Raw genomic sequence first — 13,606 nt, forward strand, 5'->3', positions numbered from 1 at the left:
GATGGAGAAAAGAAAAAAGGAAAGAGACCTGACATTTTAAAAGCAGTAAAGATGCAGGTGAGGATTCTTGCAGATTAGTTATTGTAAGGGAAGAATAGAAGGATGCAGGAATGGAGGGGAAGGCAAGTAGGGTTTCTATCATTACAACACATGCCATAGTATGTTCTTTTAATTGCTGCACTCAGATGATTTGCAAACAATGCTGGTCACAGAGTGATGGATTTACACAACCATTTCCTTCTTGTCTTTAGCTTTAAGTTGCAATGAGAACGATGGTGACCACCTGGATAGAGACCAGCAATACCCCAGTAATCAAAAAACAAAGCGCATGAGGACATCATTCAAACACCACCAGTTGCGGACAATGAAGTCTTATTTTGCTATTAACCACAATCCTGATGCCAAGGACTTGAAACAGCTAGCTCAGAAAACTGGCCTAACCAAAAGAGTTCTTCAGGTAAGAAGAGCAAAGGCTTCTGCCTTTAGCAGTAAATAAAATATCAATCTCAGGTTTGACAAACCTCAGTTGAAACACCGTGGATAATACCTCCACATATTGCTAATGTCCAAATTTTTCTTATTTGTTAGTACCCTCTGTGATGCGTAAAGTAATCCCAGAGAGTATGAGAAAAGCCATTTCTTTACAGCCTAGCAGAGGAATATATCTTGGGCTCTAATTTTTAGAGCACAGTTGTGTAAATTAGGTGCCTTGCTTATTTTTATCAAACAGTTAGTTACATCTGCCAGGCATTTTTCCTGCAGTATTCTTTTAAGGAGAGGTGAATGATTTTAGCTATCATATTCCTTTTCTAGGTAAATAACAGTATAGGAGTTTAGAAGTCACTATGAATGAATAATTGTATAAAAAATTAAACAGAAATATTGATCTATTTTGTCAGTCAGGACAGATCGGACATCTTGGCTTTGTAGCTGAAGTGAATAATAGATAGATTTTTCAAAGATTAAAACATGTTAATTTCTCATTCATTTTTAAAGACATTTTTCCATTGAATGCTGGATTTTTCTTGACCCAAAGGCACTTGTTCCCTCTGAATATTTATGGGGCGCAAAAGGTGGGAAAGTTGGATCCTTCAGCTCCATCTAAATCTATACTCTGTGCTACACCAAATTGGATTTAGTGGGCTCTTCTCCAAAATGACTTTTGAGCCAGAGGTAAATTTGGGAATTCTGGAGCTCTAGATCCTCCTTCTGAAATAGTGTAAACAAAAGCCTGTGTGGAGTTTGTGGGGAAATGGGTCGGAGCCTTTCTCGGAACCAAATGAGGCACAGTGACAAAACCTGGCAGGGAACGATGGGGAAACGCTAGCACCTTGGCAAGTTCACAGTGAAATGGGGAAGGGGTGGAGAAAGCAGTGCTAAGAGAAAAGATAAGTTCGCTGGAGTCAGCCTCGATCTTGTGGTGATAGGTGAATAGAGAGAAAAAGGAGTGGAGGTTGGGGTTCCTCTGGAAAAAAGCTGTAATGACAAAATTACCGTGACTCCTTCTCTTGCACATCTTTCCTGCTGTTTGACATTGCTTGTTTTTATGGCCCTACCTCAGCGCAGTGGGACAGATACCTACTCTGCTAGTGTTTGCACTTATTAATGCCTGAATCGGTGCCTCTTGCAGCAGCTGCTCCCATATGTGCCTGACAAGAAAGGATTTTCTGCATGTTTCCATGTTCCTTCTGCTACTTCCTCTCTTCCGTTTTCTTCCTGTTTCTCTGGCTTCTCTTTTCCTTTTCTCTTTTCTTCTTTTCCCCCCACACTTTGATTCACTTTAATCATCTCCTCTCTATTCCTTGTACTTCACCTATCACAGAGCTCTCTGAATGCCTTCCCATAGTGCATCTAGCAACGTGAGTCACATATGCCATTCTTGTCTCTTTCTCTCACCATCTTTCTGTTCTCTCATCCCATCCCTGCTGAATCAACCTTAGCATTCATCCCTCTCCATTGTTTTCTCTACTCATGCTCTGCCCTTCAATTTTTTCCCACTTTATTCTTCCCATTCCTTCCTTCCCTTTTACACCCTAGTTCTCTCACTCCAGCGCTCTTACGCTGTGAATGCCACCACTTCAACATCCCTCTGTCATTGGTTCTTTGCCCTTGGTCTATTCTTTCCACCCCTGTCTTGCACACTTAACCACTGAAATTTCTGGGTGCTGAATGCTTGCCCTTCTTTTCATCCTGTCCAGCCCCCTGCAGTTCCACTCAGCTTCTTTATGAGCTTGCTAATGTTATTGGAGAATCAGTCATCTTGCTCCCACAGTGGCATAGGTGGTTTGCTTTGCTGGCAGCACTGTGGGAGGTGGACAATAAGGAGGAGAGGACTGGACCTGTAGGACCATGGGAAATAGTGGAGTAGTGTTTCAAGAAAGGGATTCAGAGTGACACTTTGCCTAATACAGCCATGCTTATGGCCTCTTCTGCCAGTGGTGGAATTGCTCTAATCCACCTTTCCAAGCTACATGTTGGAAATGAATGTGGGCTATGATGTGGGCACTTTCTTTTTGGCTTGCATAGATCAGAGTTTTAGAGCCTCTGTGTCCAATTTGCACTTTAACTAACCAGTGAGAGGAAGCAAGCTAGATTTCTGTGGCCATGGAGATGATTTTCAAACTTGAAAGTTTACTTACAGTAATTGCAAGGTGGCTCCTTGCTCGGGAAGTCTCGTCATGCTTGTTAGCTCCTGGCACAGTGCTGTTCATTAATTCTTTTAAATTGAAGAGTTTGATATCCAGTCCATGTCATTTATTGAACTCAAAGCCATTCATTAATACTACTGAGCTATACCATGCAACATCAGATTTCATCGATCTTCCGTACCGAAGACACACAGACTCTCAGACATACATGGACATGTTCCAGTAGTATTAAATTCCAAACATTGCCCGTGTTATTGCCAGGCATGTCTGTAAACTTACCTTCTTTTCTGCAAGATTAGGTCTATGCTGATTTGGCCAGGGACAATGTTTTTGCCTTCAACATCTTTCTCTTTCTTTATACGTAATTTTTAATAGAAACTCTATATAAGCCTGCATATAGTTGATGAACAGAGAAGTAGCTGTCTCTAAGCCTTGTGGCACTTGTAATGAAACTGGTGAGCTTCCTAAGCATACACAGGTTAGTTTCCAGTGTACCAGGAGTTGGCCATAGTCCTTTTACTGTATGGACATCAGTCCCATGACTACATATCATGGGTGGGTATGCTGATCGACAAGTGGAATATTTGGCCAGATTCTTCAGGGTCTGTGATGTCACACTTGGAAGACCTGACTTTGAGCTTGGCTCAGTCTGTAGTGAGTCATCAATCATCCATGGCCAGCAGTAGTGGGTAGGGGAACGTGTATATACTACTCTCTAAATGATTGTTCCTGATGCACAGACTATTTCCCAGAAGTATCTAAATCAGAATTATGTTAAACTTTTTTCCATAAATTTCCGCTATTTCTGTTTGTTTTTATTTATTTTTTAACCTTTTGATCTACAAGTTCATTCACATACCTAATGCATGTCACAGTGAGAACATGTGAATGAGTTGATTGGAATTCAACAACTTTTCTTTAGGTTCATTCCCCAGCAAATGAGAAGAGGGAGGAAAACCCCACAGCTTTTTGCATCTAACACCTTCTGCAGGTGGTATGAGGAAAGGGGGCTCTCAGGAGGAAATTTTGATAAATGGCACAATATGTTCCTTTTTAGGGCCTAGATTCTGACCTTTGTTGCATAGTGCAGAAGGGGAAGGGGAGAAGATAGAAAAGGATTCTTTCCTCCCTGCAAGTAGCAGGGTAAGATCCTTCATAGAGACTAAAGAGTGCTAGAGGAGGACTGGCAAATGAGCTGGCCCATGCCATCTATAACCTCAAGGAGATGTAATCTGCTTGGTAGAGGTCTGTCCAGATACCTCCTCTCTTCCCAATAGCTTAGAATGCATGCTATTCTGAGGAGCAGCAAGCAACTTGTTGCAGTAGCCCACCCTGTTCTATGCTGCTGTCCCAGGTAAGAACAGGATTTTGCCCTTAATATTCAGGATCTCTTTAACACACCGTCAAGATGATATGACAAAGAAAGTGATATGGGAATGTATGCAGAGAGCCTAAGTGACTTGTTCAAGGAAATCTGTGGAAAGCAGGGACTTAAACGTAGGTCTCCCTAGCCTAGTGCCCCAACCACTGGACAATCCTGCCTAGCTGTCCATCCATAGCTATTCAATACCATTAACTCAAATATAGAAGTATTATTTGTGGTTAAGCGTATAGCTGGTTCTATTTTTCAGTGGTAGTTTTAGTTCATGTAGTTCAGACCTTTAATTATGCATTTGAACAAAGAGACATTAAACATTTCCCACATTGTTGTGATTTCATTTATTTATTTATTTATTCCTAAATACTGAAGACCAGATTCCTGATTATCTAACTGGTGTGAGATGAGCCCTTCTGGAACTGTTATGTGCAGTTGTGTTATTGTTTCCTTGTGTTAATGTAGCCCTGTTATTGGTACAGGGTCTGAACCTGCAAAGTGGGCTTAAAACAGTACCACCGCTGTGCTGAGTGGAGAATTCTGCCTTGGTAGCCTTTTTACATCCTATCTGCAGAGATATAAATGATGACACATAGTGCAAGGCAAGCCCACATTACCAACAGCTCACACAAACAATAGTTTTGCTTCTCTCAATTTCCTTGAATAAAAACATTGGCTGAAAATATTTCACATCGTAAATCTACTCCACAGACTTGGATACAATTTGTTGGGGGTAGCTGTTTGAGGCTATTCTTTTCTGACACAAGGCTAAATATTTTTCAGAATCTCAGTACAGTCAACATCTAGAAGCTTTTTAAGTAGCAATATTAGTACTCGTCATTGTGCATCCCTAATGCATATTATAAGCACTAACCAGTTAACCCTACAACACCCTGTAGAGGGAGGGAGTTAGGAATTATCCCCGTTTTTAGACAGCACCTATAAGATGTTGGGGTATATTTTACCCATAATGCTAACAGGAATGAATCATAATAAAGGGAAAATGCACCCTGTCAAAATCTTTCCATGTGTATGCAGCTCCCATTGGTAGCATTCCCAGGTAGTTGCATGAGCAGCTGAAGGTAGGATTTGATTAAGAGTGTTTCATGACTTTGGAAGATGGAAGGAAATACATACAAACTAAGAGGCTTGACCCTCTCTCTTTTCCAAATCACTAACTTATATACAAAATTAGACATTTAGAGACACTAGTGGGTTTTTTAGCAGCATCCTCCATTGGGCTTTAGGAGTAGGGTGGAAGATCAAAGTAGTTCTAATGTCTTTAGAAATGTTATAATTTGTTTTAACCAGCACATTACTTCATGTTTAGAAACTGAAATTTTGCTAGCATGAGGGGCTTGGCCCTCTTCTGTATGTGCAAGTATGTCTCTCGCAAATATCAGGATGAAGTCAGGTGATGACGTGCACTTGATCGGAACTAGTGAAATGGTGACTTTGGCTGTTTTATTTTCATTATAAAATGGCTGAGTTATTCAGCCTTGACAGGGCTATTCTTTAAACTTTTGATTACCTTTGTTTCCTGCTGTTAAAGGGACATTGTCAGATTACATATATTTGAAAATAAAAATTCCCATACTGGTACTACAAATAATGTATATTATTTAAAATTAAAAAACCCATACAAATTTAAAAATTCCCAGTGTACTTTTCATCATTTCTGATGGCTGTTTTTTACATACTCTCAGCTTGAATAATTAAAATAGACTAATCTGTTTCACCTTTATTCTTTGCACACATGGTTCATGGTCCTTCAGCTGGAATCACTCAGACAGACCCTCACACTCTTTACAGAGCCCTACAGCTCTGCCTGCATGGATCTAATTGCAGAATCAGGGCCTGGGAACGGCAGACATTGCAGGTGAAGGTTTAAGCCAAAACCCTCTTTCCATTGTTTTTGCCCAGTACTGAACACATCACTGGCACTTAACAACTAAATAATAATAATACATCTGACATCTTTAAGGAACCCTAAAAAAGTTAATGCTAATAATAATTTTTTGGGATATTTTTTTTTCTGATTGTAATATACCAAACCTATGCATGGAGCCTAAACTACTTGACAGTGTCCCTTTAAACAAGGGGAATGCCAACATTAAATATTAAAAACACTAAGATGCACAAGCAAGGGCACCAATGGACATAGACTACCCTTGGTCTACGTGTACCACTCTAGAAAACATTAGTAGGAGTTGCACATGAGGATAAAGGGAATTTTTTCATGTTCAAGCTGCCCGTCTGTTCTTAACCCCACTCCTTGGAGTTCAAACCTAAACCCCTCTTCACATGGATTTCCCCCTCTTTCCCTGAAGAACGGAGAGTCTGCATCAGCACCCCCTTTTTCCCTGGGCCCCACAGAGGGTGTTTGGTTCTGGGGATCCATACGTGGGAAATAGATTGGCCAGGGGAGGGAATGGAAGGCTGGGGCACATGCATCATCCCAGGAGTGTGTTATCTTTACACCTCACTCTCCTCCTTTGTGTGGTGGGGATTCCACTCAAAGGGGATTCCCAGGGCTGCCCAAGTTGCAGCAGGACCATACTGTTAGGGAGTTGCGGGGACACACAAGACTTCTGTGTGGATGGCTCTGTCTTCCTTCTGGACCCCTGGGCTCTGCACACCCCCTCTTTCACAACAGACCATCTTGCAGAAAGTTGTGATAGGACACCCTTACCGATATCTCCTTTCTCTTAGCCCCCTTCTGTGAGACTTCCTGCAGAAAGAATGATAAGGCCCTCTGCACCTAGACTGACAGGGACTGATGCTGCTCACTTTGAAATAAGTCAGTGTGAGCTCAGTGAGAGCAGGACAGAGTCAGTTAAAGGTGATAAAACACAATGACTTGAGACCCTGTGGTACCTAAATAGTCGGGCTTCACTTTGTAAGATCAGAGCCAGGCGATATATTATCCCAGTAATGTCTGAGTGTCTGGTATTAAAAGGTTGGCATCTGCCTGCATCAGCGTGAGCACAGGACTTTTAATGCCATTTTAAAATTTAATAGAGATATGTCTCTGTACCTGGATTTGATAGAAATATTCTTGGGGTTTAATATATTTGTACTGATATTTAATTTGAGATAAACTAGCAGAGTATTTTATTTTAAAACTAACCCTTTAGGAATGGGACAGACACTATTACCTTTGGAGAGAAGCCTCAGCAATTTAGCCTTAGGAAATGAACTTTGCCGCTTTTGTCTCTCGGTCATCGACAGAAAGATAGTAGCTAGACAATACAGGAGATAAATATAAGTTCTAGCTACATACAGATAAATACACTTTTTGCACATTGATTTTGTTGCTTCTAAAATTATGTTTTAGTACAATACAGATTGTTTTGTATACCTTCATAACAAGAATGAGAAAACACCTTACAGAGAGGCTGGGGTGGGGAGTGAAGCCAAAACACTTTTGGGGTGGAGAGAGGAAGGCTTCATGGAGAAAGAGTGGCAAATCTTTTAGAGCGAGGGGAAAGTTCTGCTACCTCTGGAGCTGTAGAGGAGCTGTTTGGGGCGAGGGGAAGGGCAGGATGCCATGCACAGGCTCTACATCCTTTGCAGTGCACGATGGGAGGAGGGATGGAGGACCAAAAAATGGCTGGCACTGCTGGATCTAAGATTATACACACTGTCTCATCAGTTCCGCTCCCATCCTGACAAATACTTCTCAGGAGCTGGGGGTAGGCGCAAGAACCACAGCGGCTACTGAAGCCCTAAGACGGTTTTCTCCATTGCCTGGAAAGCAAGATTCCTCTCCTCCATCCCCAGTCCTCTTCATATCCCAGTGCACAGTCTGTTTACTTAGAGAAATGTGGGAAAGCCAGACAGAAATGCTTTACATGCTAAGCAGAGAATACTTCACACAACTGGACACACAACCTGTGGAGTTACTGTAGCAAAGTGAGCTGTTCCACTGATATGCAGTCAATACAAGAATACACGTAATTGAGACTGTATTGAATTTGTGTCTTTTGCTTTTTTTAAAAAATGCTGTTTTTTAAATGCTACCCTATTATATTAAATTATTTCAGGTTTGGTTTCAAAACGCCCGAGCCAAATTCAGACGGAACCTCTTACGTCAAGAAAACACAGGGGTGGATAAGACTTCAGATTCCACACTCCAAGCAGGAACTCCATCAGGACCCGCCTCAGAAATATCCAACGCCTCCATGAGTCCATCCAGCACTCCCACTACCTTAACAGACTTGACTAACCCTACCATGCCTACTGTGACATCTGTCTTGACGTCAGTACCCGGAAGTCTTGAGGTTCATGAATCTCGAAGTCCTTCACAGACAACTCTCACAAATCTTTTCTGATGACTCTTTCTCAATAATTTCTTTAAAAAAGAAATTATTCTTAGTTAAATTCCAAGAGTATTTTAATAGAGGCTTTGAGCAACTGACTAACCACACTTAGGATCTCTCCTGAAAACAGAAGGAAATGTATTGTTCTGATATTACAGATTATGGACTGAGGAATAACTTGGAAGATCTATCTGCAACACAACATTTGTGTAACTGTACAGTTTTGTGGACTGAGTAAGGGAAACAGCAATTAATTTAAGTTGGCTAAAGCTTCTGTAATTTTCAAAGACTGCCATGTGCCTTATATACTGTTTTATCTACGTACTTTGGATTACATGTCCATTTTTCTCTTTTTCTCTCTGTATATTTATAACAAGGGCAAAAATGTTACAAGAGTTTGTTACTTTGAATAGTCCTATGCCCTTCATTGGTTGCTTTGTTGTTTTAGAATTTTAAGGTGAAAGTCTGTTTGAATATCAGAATTTGTAAAATCTAACCAGTAATAAAACCACTTGTGGAAACTACTTGGTAACAGCTGCAGTTACATTTAGCATTAATTTCACAGTGCAGGTAGGCTGACTGTATTTAAATTGATTAGAAAATTGCACATCAAATACAGTATCTGCTTAGAGTAAACTCTAAATACGATACACATCTGCCTCCTGATTCCTAAATATATAGGTGAAAAATCAAATTTGTATAACAGGGTCTAGATATTTTCGTTATAGAGAAATAAATAATTGTTAGTTGAAACTAAAATTGTTATTGAATGTTAAAATTTACACAAACATACTGCTTAATTTTGTTGCTGAAACTCAATTTAACTTCAGTTAACATTGAAAAGGAAACAAATACTGCTTTTATGCAACCAATGGCATCTGTCCTATTTTATGGAGAGGGCAAGCCAGGCATTTGAAAACAGTGTGGCCATGATCAACCTATTTCTGAGACAGACACAGGGTAATGTTGTCCCCTAAAAACAAAGAAAAAGTATTTGTTAGATTAATTTAAAACATTGGCAGATAACATTGAGACAAAACTATGTTTCCCAAACATATATGGCCTTTTTTAATGGTTTGAAGGTATAAAAAAGCAGGTAAGAATATATTGTTATGGATACTAATAAAAATGGCTATTCCTTAAACCATAATGGACCTGTTCAATTTAATTTAATTCCTTCTCCAGTTGTGAGATCTGTGCTCTTCTGAATATCATTTGTGCTGTGAGCTCTTTCTCCCTTTTTTTTGAAAGATAGTCTTTCATTCTTTAAGGAAAAAATAAGTATACCTCAGCAAGGTTTACATTTGAGTTAGAATGCTGTATGCTATTTTCCCAATGGTTTATTTAATGCAGACTTTGAGCTGTATGTACCATATATAAGGTTGTTTCTTTTCAATCTTGTTGCAAGGTTTTTCAGTCAGATGTGTTAGGTTGTATGTGGCTGACTTAGTAAAAACTGCTCTGTTGCTTCCATAGGATTGAAATCAGCAAAAGATTATTCTGAACTAGCAGCAAGATAGGTGCTAAGATTCGTGTTCTTTGCTCCTCTCAGTGTACTGAAGATGATTCATTAGGCCAGGTTCCGTGCAAACAGTGTTTTGGTTTTTGAAATGCTATATTTATAAAGCTTTCTCAGCTGAAAGCTTGCAGACCTTGTGCATGCCAAATTTCCATTGAGGTCAGTGAGAGATCTGGGTGCACAAGGACTGTGAGACTGGGACCCTGACGTATTTAAAATATTTATTAACCTTTCTTGCTCTTCAGTTCTGGTAAATAAAGATGAATAATCTGAGAAACAAGGAAGTCCCCATAGGAAATCATGACTGGATAAGATTTGTGAAGGGGGATGTATTTCCATCCCTAAAAGACAAACAGTTTAACATAGTTCATTAAATTTGTACACACTTACAAATACATGTTTTTTTTAAAAAAAACCTGCAGGTTGAATTAGCAAACTTTACTAGATACCCCATAGCAAAGATGTCTAAAAAGGAAATAATATTGGTTAGTGGATTGTTAAAGAGTATGTTTCTACCTTTTGAAAAGGGTGTTCACACACAGATATTCTGCTGTATGTGGTGTTTTGTTTATTGTCAATTACCTTGGGAATTTTATTTTTGTTAAATGCTTTAGTTGGATCTTTTCTTGATTTAAAAGGCAATGTTGGTCCAATATGAAATGGATACAGGCCATAAATAAAAACCTGTGTATTCCTATATAAACAAAATGGTTTTCAAAAACTTACTATTAAATTCAATAGTAATGCAGCAAAATGTAGTTGTTAACAATTTGAAGAGAGGTGCTGGTTGCGGTTGGTATTTTATTTTTTTGATATTTTGTTTTAACTACCTGAATCCACATCTTTAAAATCAGTTCTCAATATTGCCTTTTCAATAACTGAGATTTATGGAGGGGAATAATCTCATGTTTCTATTATCTAAAACCTAAAACAGGCAATTAAATCAATTGTCTGGTTTAATCAAATCAGGGATTTTGCATATAAGTAAGATACAATATTCTATATAGGGCCTTTATGTAGGGACATTCGGATTCATTCACTGTCTCCAATGACCTATGTTGTCCCCATGATTGTTTCAATCCTGTGGTATTGTTCAGTTGTTTAGAGCTTGTTGGTTTTGAATGCTGTACATTTTTTTACTACTGCAATCCTAATGTTTCTTCACATACTTGTACAGTTCCACATTTGATGTACTAGTCTGAAATTCTGTTAAAAACATGAACAAAAATGGAAATGATATTTCTTTGGAAGTGTATTTTTACTGTATATCTAATTTGAACTAGTTGAACATACTTCTTTACATCTTGCATGATGGGTGTGTAGTTCATTTTTTAAATATGAAAGAGACTTGAGAGTAACAGATCAAAAATATAATGAAAACTATACAAATATGGAAAATACATACATTGATTTGCTACTTTTTGACTCAAGATACTTTTTGAAATACATTTCTCTAGATTATTTAAGATAATGCAAGTATTTTGTCTTTTAATTCGTATCTAATACAAAACAGTAAAATGGATTACACATCAGAGAGTTTTTGAAGCCAGCATGTGAAACACTTGATTGCTCCCTTAGTCAAATAGAGGGAAAGAATATTTGATCTTAAGAATGATGACCAAATCTATCTGTATTTAAGGTAAAGTTCCTTAGCGATTGCTCTTATGAAATATTATCACAATTTAAAATATGTTGATACAGTTAACTTTTATATTTCAGAAACTTCATTCTCTACTCAAAGATTACGTATTGTATGTTTAGGGGATACATTATATTCTTCATATATAACAAAGAGTTTGAATCCCTGCTTTAAGAGCAAAAGTCAATGCAACCTTAAATGTTATGGGTGCCAACAGTGCCTCCATAATAAAACATACTGTTTTGGAAGCCAGGCCTGCAGGTATTTGAAAAGTGCATATTTAAGTATACTTTCTGACAAATAGGTTTGGTATTTTGGGTGCTTTGCAAGATCAATATGTCATATGTTTAAACAAGAAAATAGAAAACAGAATCAGGCACGTGAAGCAACCACCTCCCTTAAAAAAATAAAGAAAGGGAGAGAAATAAGAAAGAAAAATAAAAGTGAGTCTTAGGGTACAGGAAATGCTGCTGATAGAGGACTTAGAACCAGTTCAGCTACAGATGCTTCAGTGTAACACCAAGTGCCCGGACACTACAGTCACAGGGTTTTTAGTAATGCTTAGAGAGAAAGATCTTTAATGAACGCACGTGAATTGAGTTAGTTAATTTGTTACTTTATGACGTTGTATAAAACTCGCATGAACTCCATATGACCATTACTGTTTTCCAAATGCAGTTGGTTTAAAGTTACTCTGTATGGAAAGTCCAGTATGCACAGAAGGAAGAGCCAGAATGTCAACATTCAGTACATTGTGAAGAGACTAGCATTGGCATTGTGAATAAGGATATTTTCTCCTGTCCCCATCCACCTTTCTCTTAATCTCAATCCTGGGTACTGTCTTCCACAGTAAGACCCATGGAGAATTGCAGGTAATGGACCTAGTTTACTATTTCATGAGGGCAGAAAGACCGTTGAGTTTCAGTGACTGATACCCCATTTCTCTGCTTAACCTCCTGCTCATGGGCCTCCTTCACATTCAGACTCGTAAACACTCTTCTCTTTGCATTGATTATTTTGGCTGTATCCACAGCTCTTGGAGTTATTCACTAGGAGTTGAGCACACTGACTAGCTTTGGAATGTCACAAAATGTCAGTCAAGCTGACTTGGGAAATGTCCATAGTTGGTGAAAGCAAAGTTCAAACTACTGTATAGGTTTGGATAAAAGAACTAAGAGATCTGGTTCCATTTGGTTTCCAGCATCCGATATGGAGTCTTCAGCAATAACAACCAATTGGTCAAAAGTTTTCCTTTACCTTGTATGAGGAGATGTGTATTGCAGCAGCAAATGGGATAAGGAATGTCCTGGCCATTTATGACACTGAATGGATGATAGAGAGCAAAGAAGGCCAGTTACGTGTTTTTACCAGTGTTGCATTTCCAAGATAAGGAGTACTTGTGGCACCTTAGAGACTAACCAATTTATTTGAGCATAAGCTTTCGTGAGCTACAGCTCACTTCATCGGATGCATACTGTGGAAAGTGTAGAAGATCTTTTTATACACACAAAGCATGAAAAAATACCTCCCCCCACCCCACTCTCCTGCTGGTAATAGCCCAACTTGATTATCATACACATTGTAAAGAGAGTGATCACTTTAGATAAGCTATTACCAGCAGGAGAGTGGGGTGGAGGGAGGTATTTTTTCATGCTTTGTATGTATAAAAAGATCTTCTACACTTTCCACAGTATGCATCCGATGAAGTGAGCTGTAGCTCACGAAAGCTTATGCTCAAATAAATTGGTTAGTCTCTAAGGTGCCACAAGTCCTCCTTTTCTTTTTGCGAATACAGACTAACACGGCTGTTACTCTGAAACATTTCCAAGATAGTTCAGACCAACAGTTTAAGGAGCAGCTTGACTGGGGAACGTTAGGGGTTTTGCCCATACACAAGTATAATCAATCTCAGACAACATTATTTACTTTTTAATGTGCAAAAAATCCCCTTTGGGGGTCATGTTCTAGTCACAGTTACACTGGGGTGCATGCATGAGTATAACTAAGCAGATATTAGCCTTTTATCTTCTAACATATACTTGACTAGGAGAGTGTAGGTATATTCAGTGTCTGAACTGAAGAAGGGATATTGATGTGTGTGTG

At 38.9% G+C, this 13,606-nt stretch overlaps 1 protein-coding gene across 6 annotated transcripts in view; it reads left to right on the top strand.

Moving 5' to 3' along the window:
* Positions 1 to 11,155, top strand: part of LHX2 (LIM homeobox 2) — a 37,709-nt gene extending 26,554 nt beyond the window's left edge. For 5 of the 6 annotated variants that reach the window (XM_084649877.1, XM_084649878.1, XM_084649873.1 and 2 more), the window contains exons 4-5: positions 252 to 457; positions 8,070 to 11,155. In XM_084649877.1, coding sequence (XP_084506003.1) covers positions 252 to 457; positions 8,070 to 8,357 — 494 coding nt within the window. In that variant the 3' untranslated portion in view covers positions 8,358 to 11,155. The remainder of the gene's footprint in view (positions 1 to 251; positions 458 to 8,069) is intronic. The other variant, XM_084649874.1, reaches the window with a different exon arrangement.
* Positions 11,156 to 13,606: the final 2,451 nt, after the last annotated feature.

Source organism: Lepidochelys olivacea (assembly GCF_965140295.1).
Source record: "Lepidochelys olivacea isolate rLepOli2 genome assembly, chromosome: 16".
NCBI classification, from domain to species: Eukaryota; Metazoa; Chordata; order Testudines; family Cheloniidae; genus Lepidochelys; species Lepidochelys olivacea.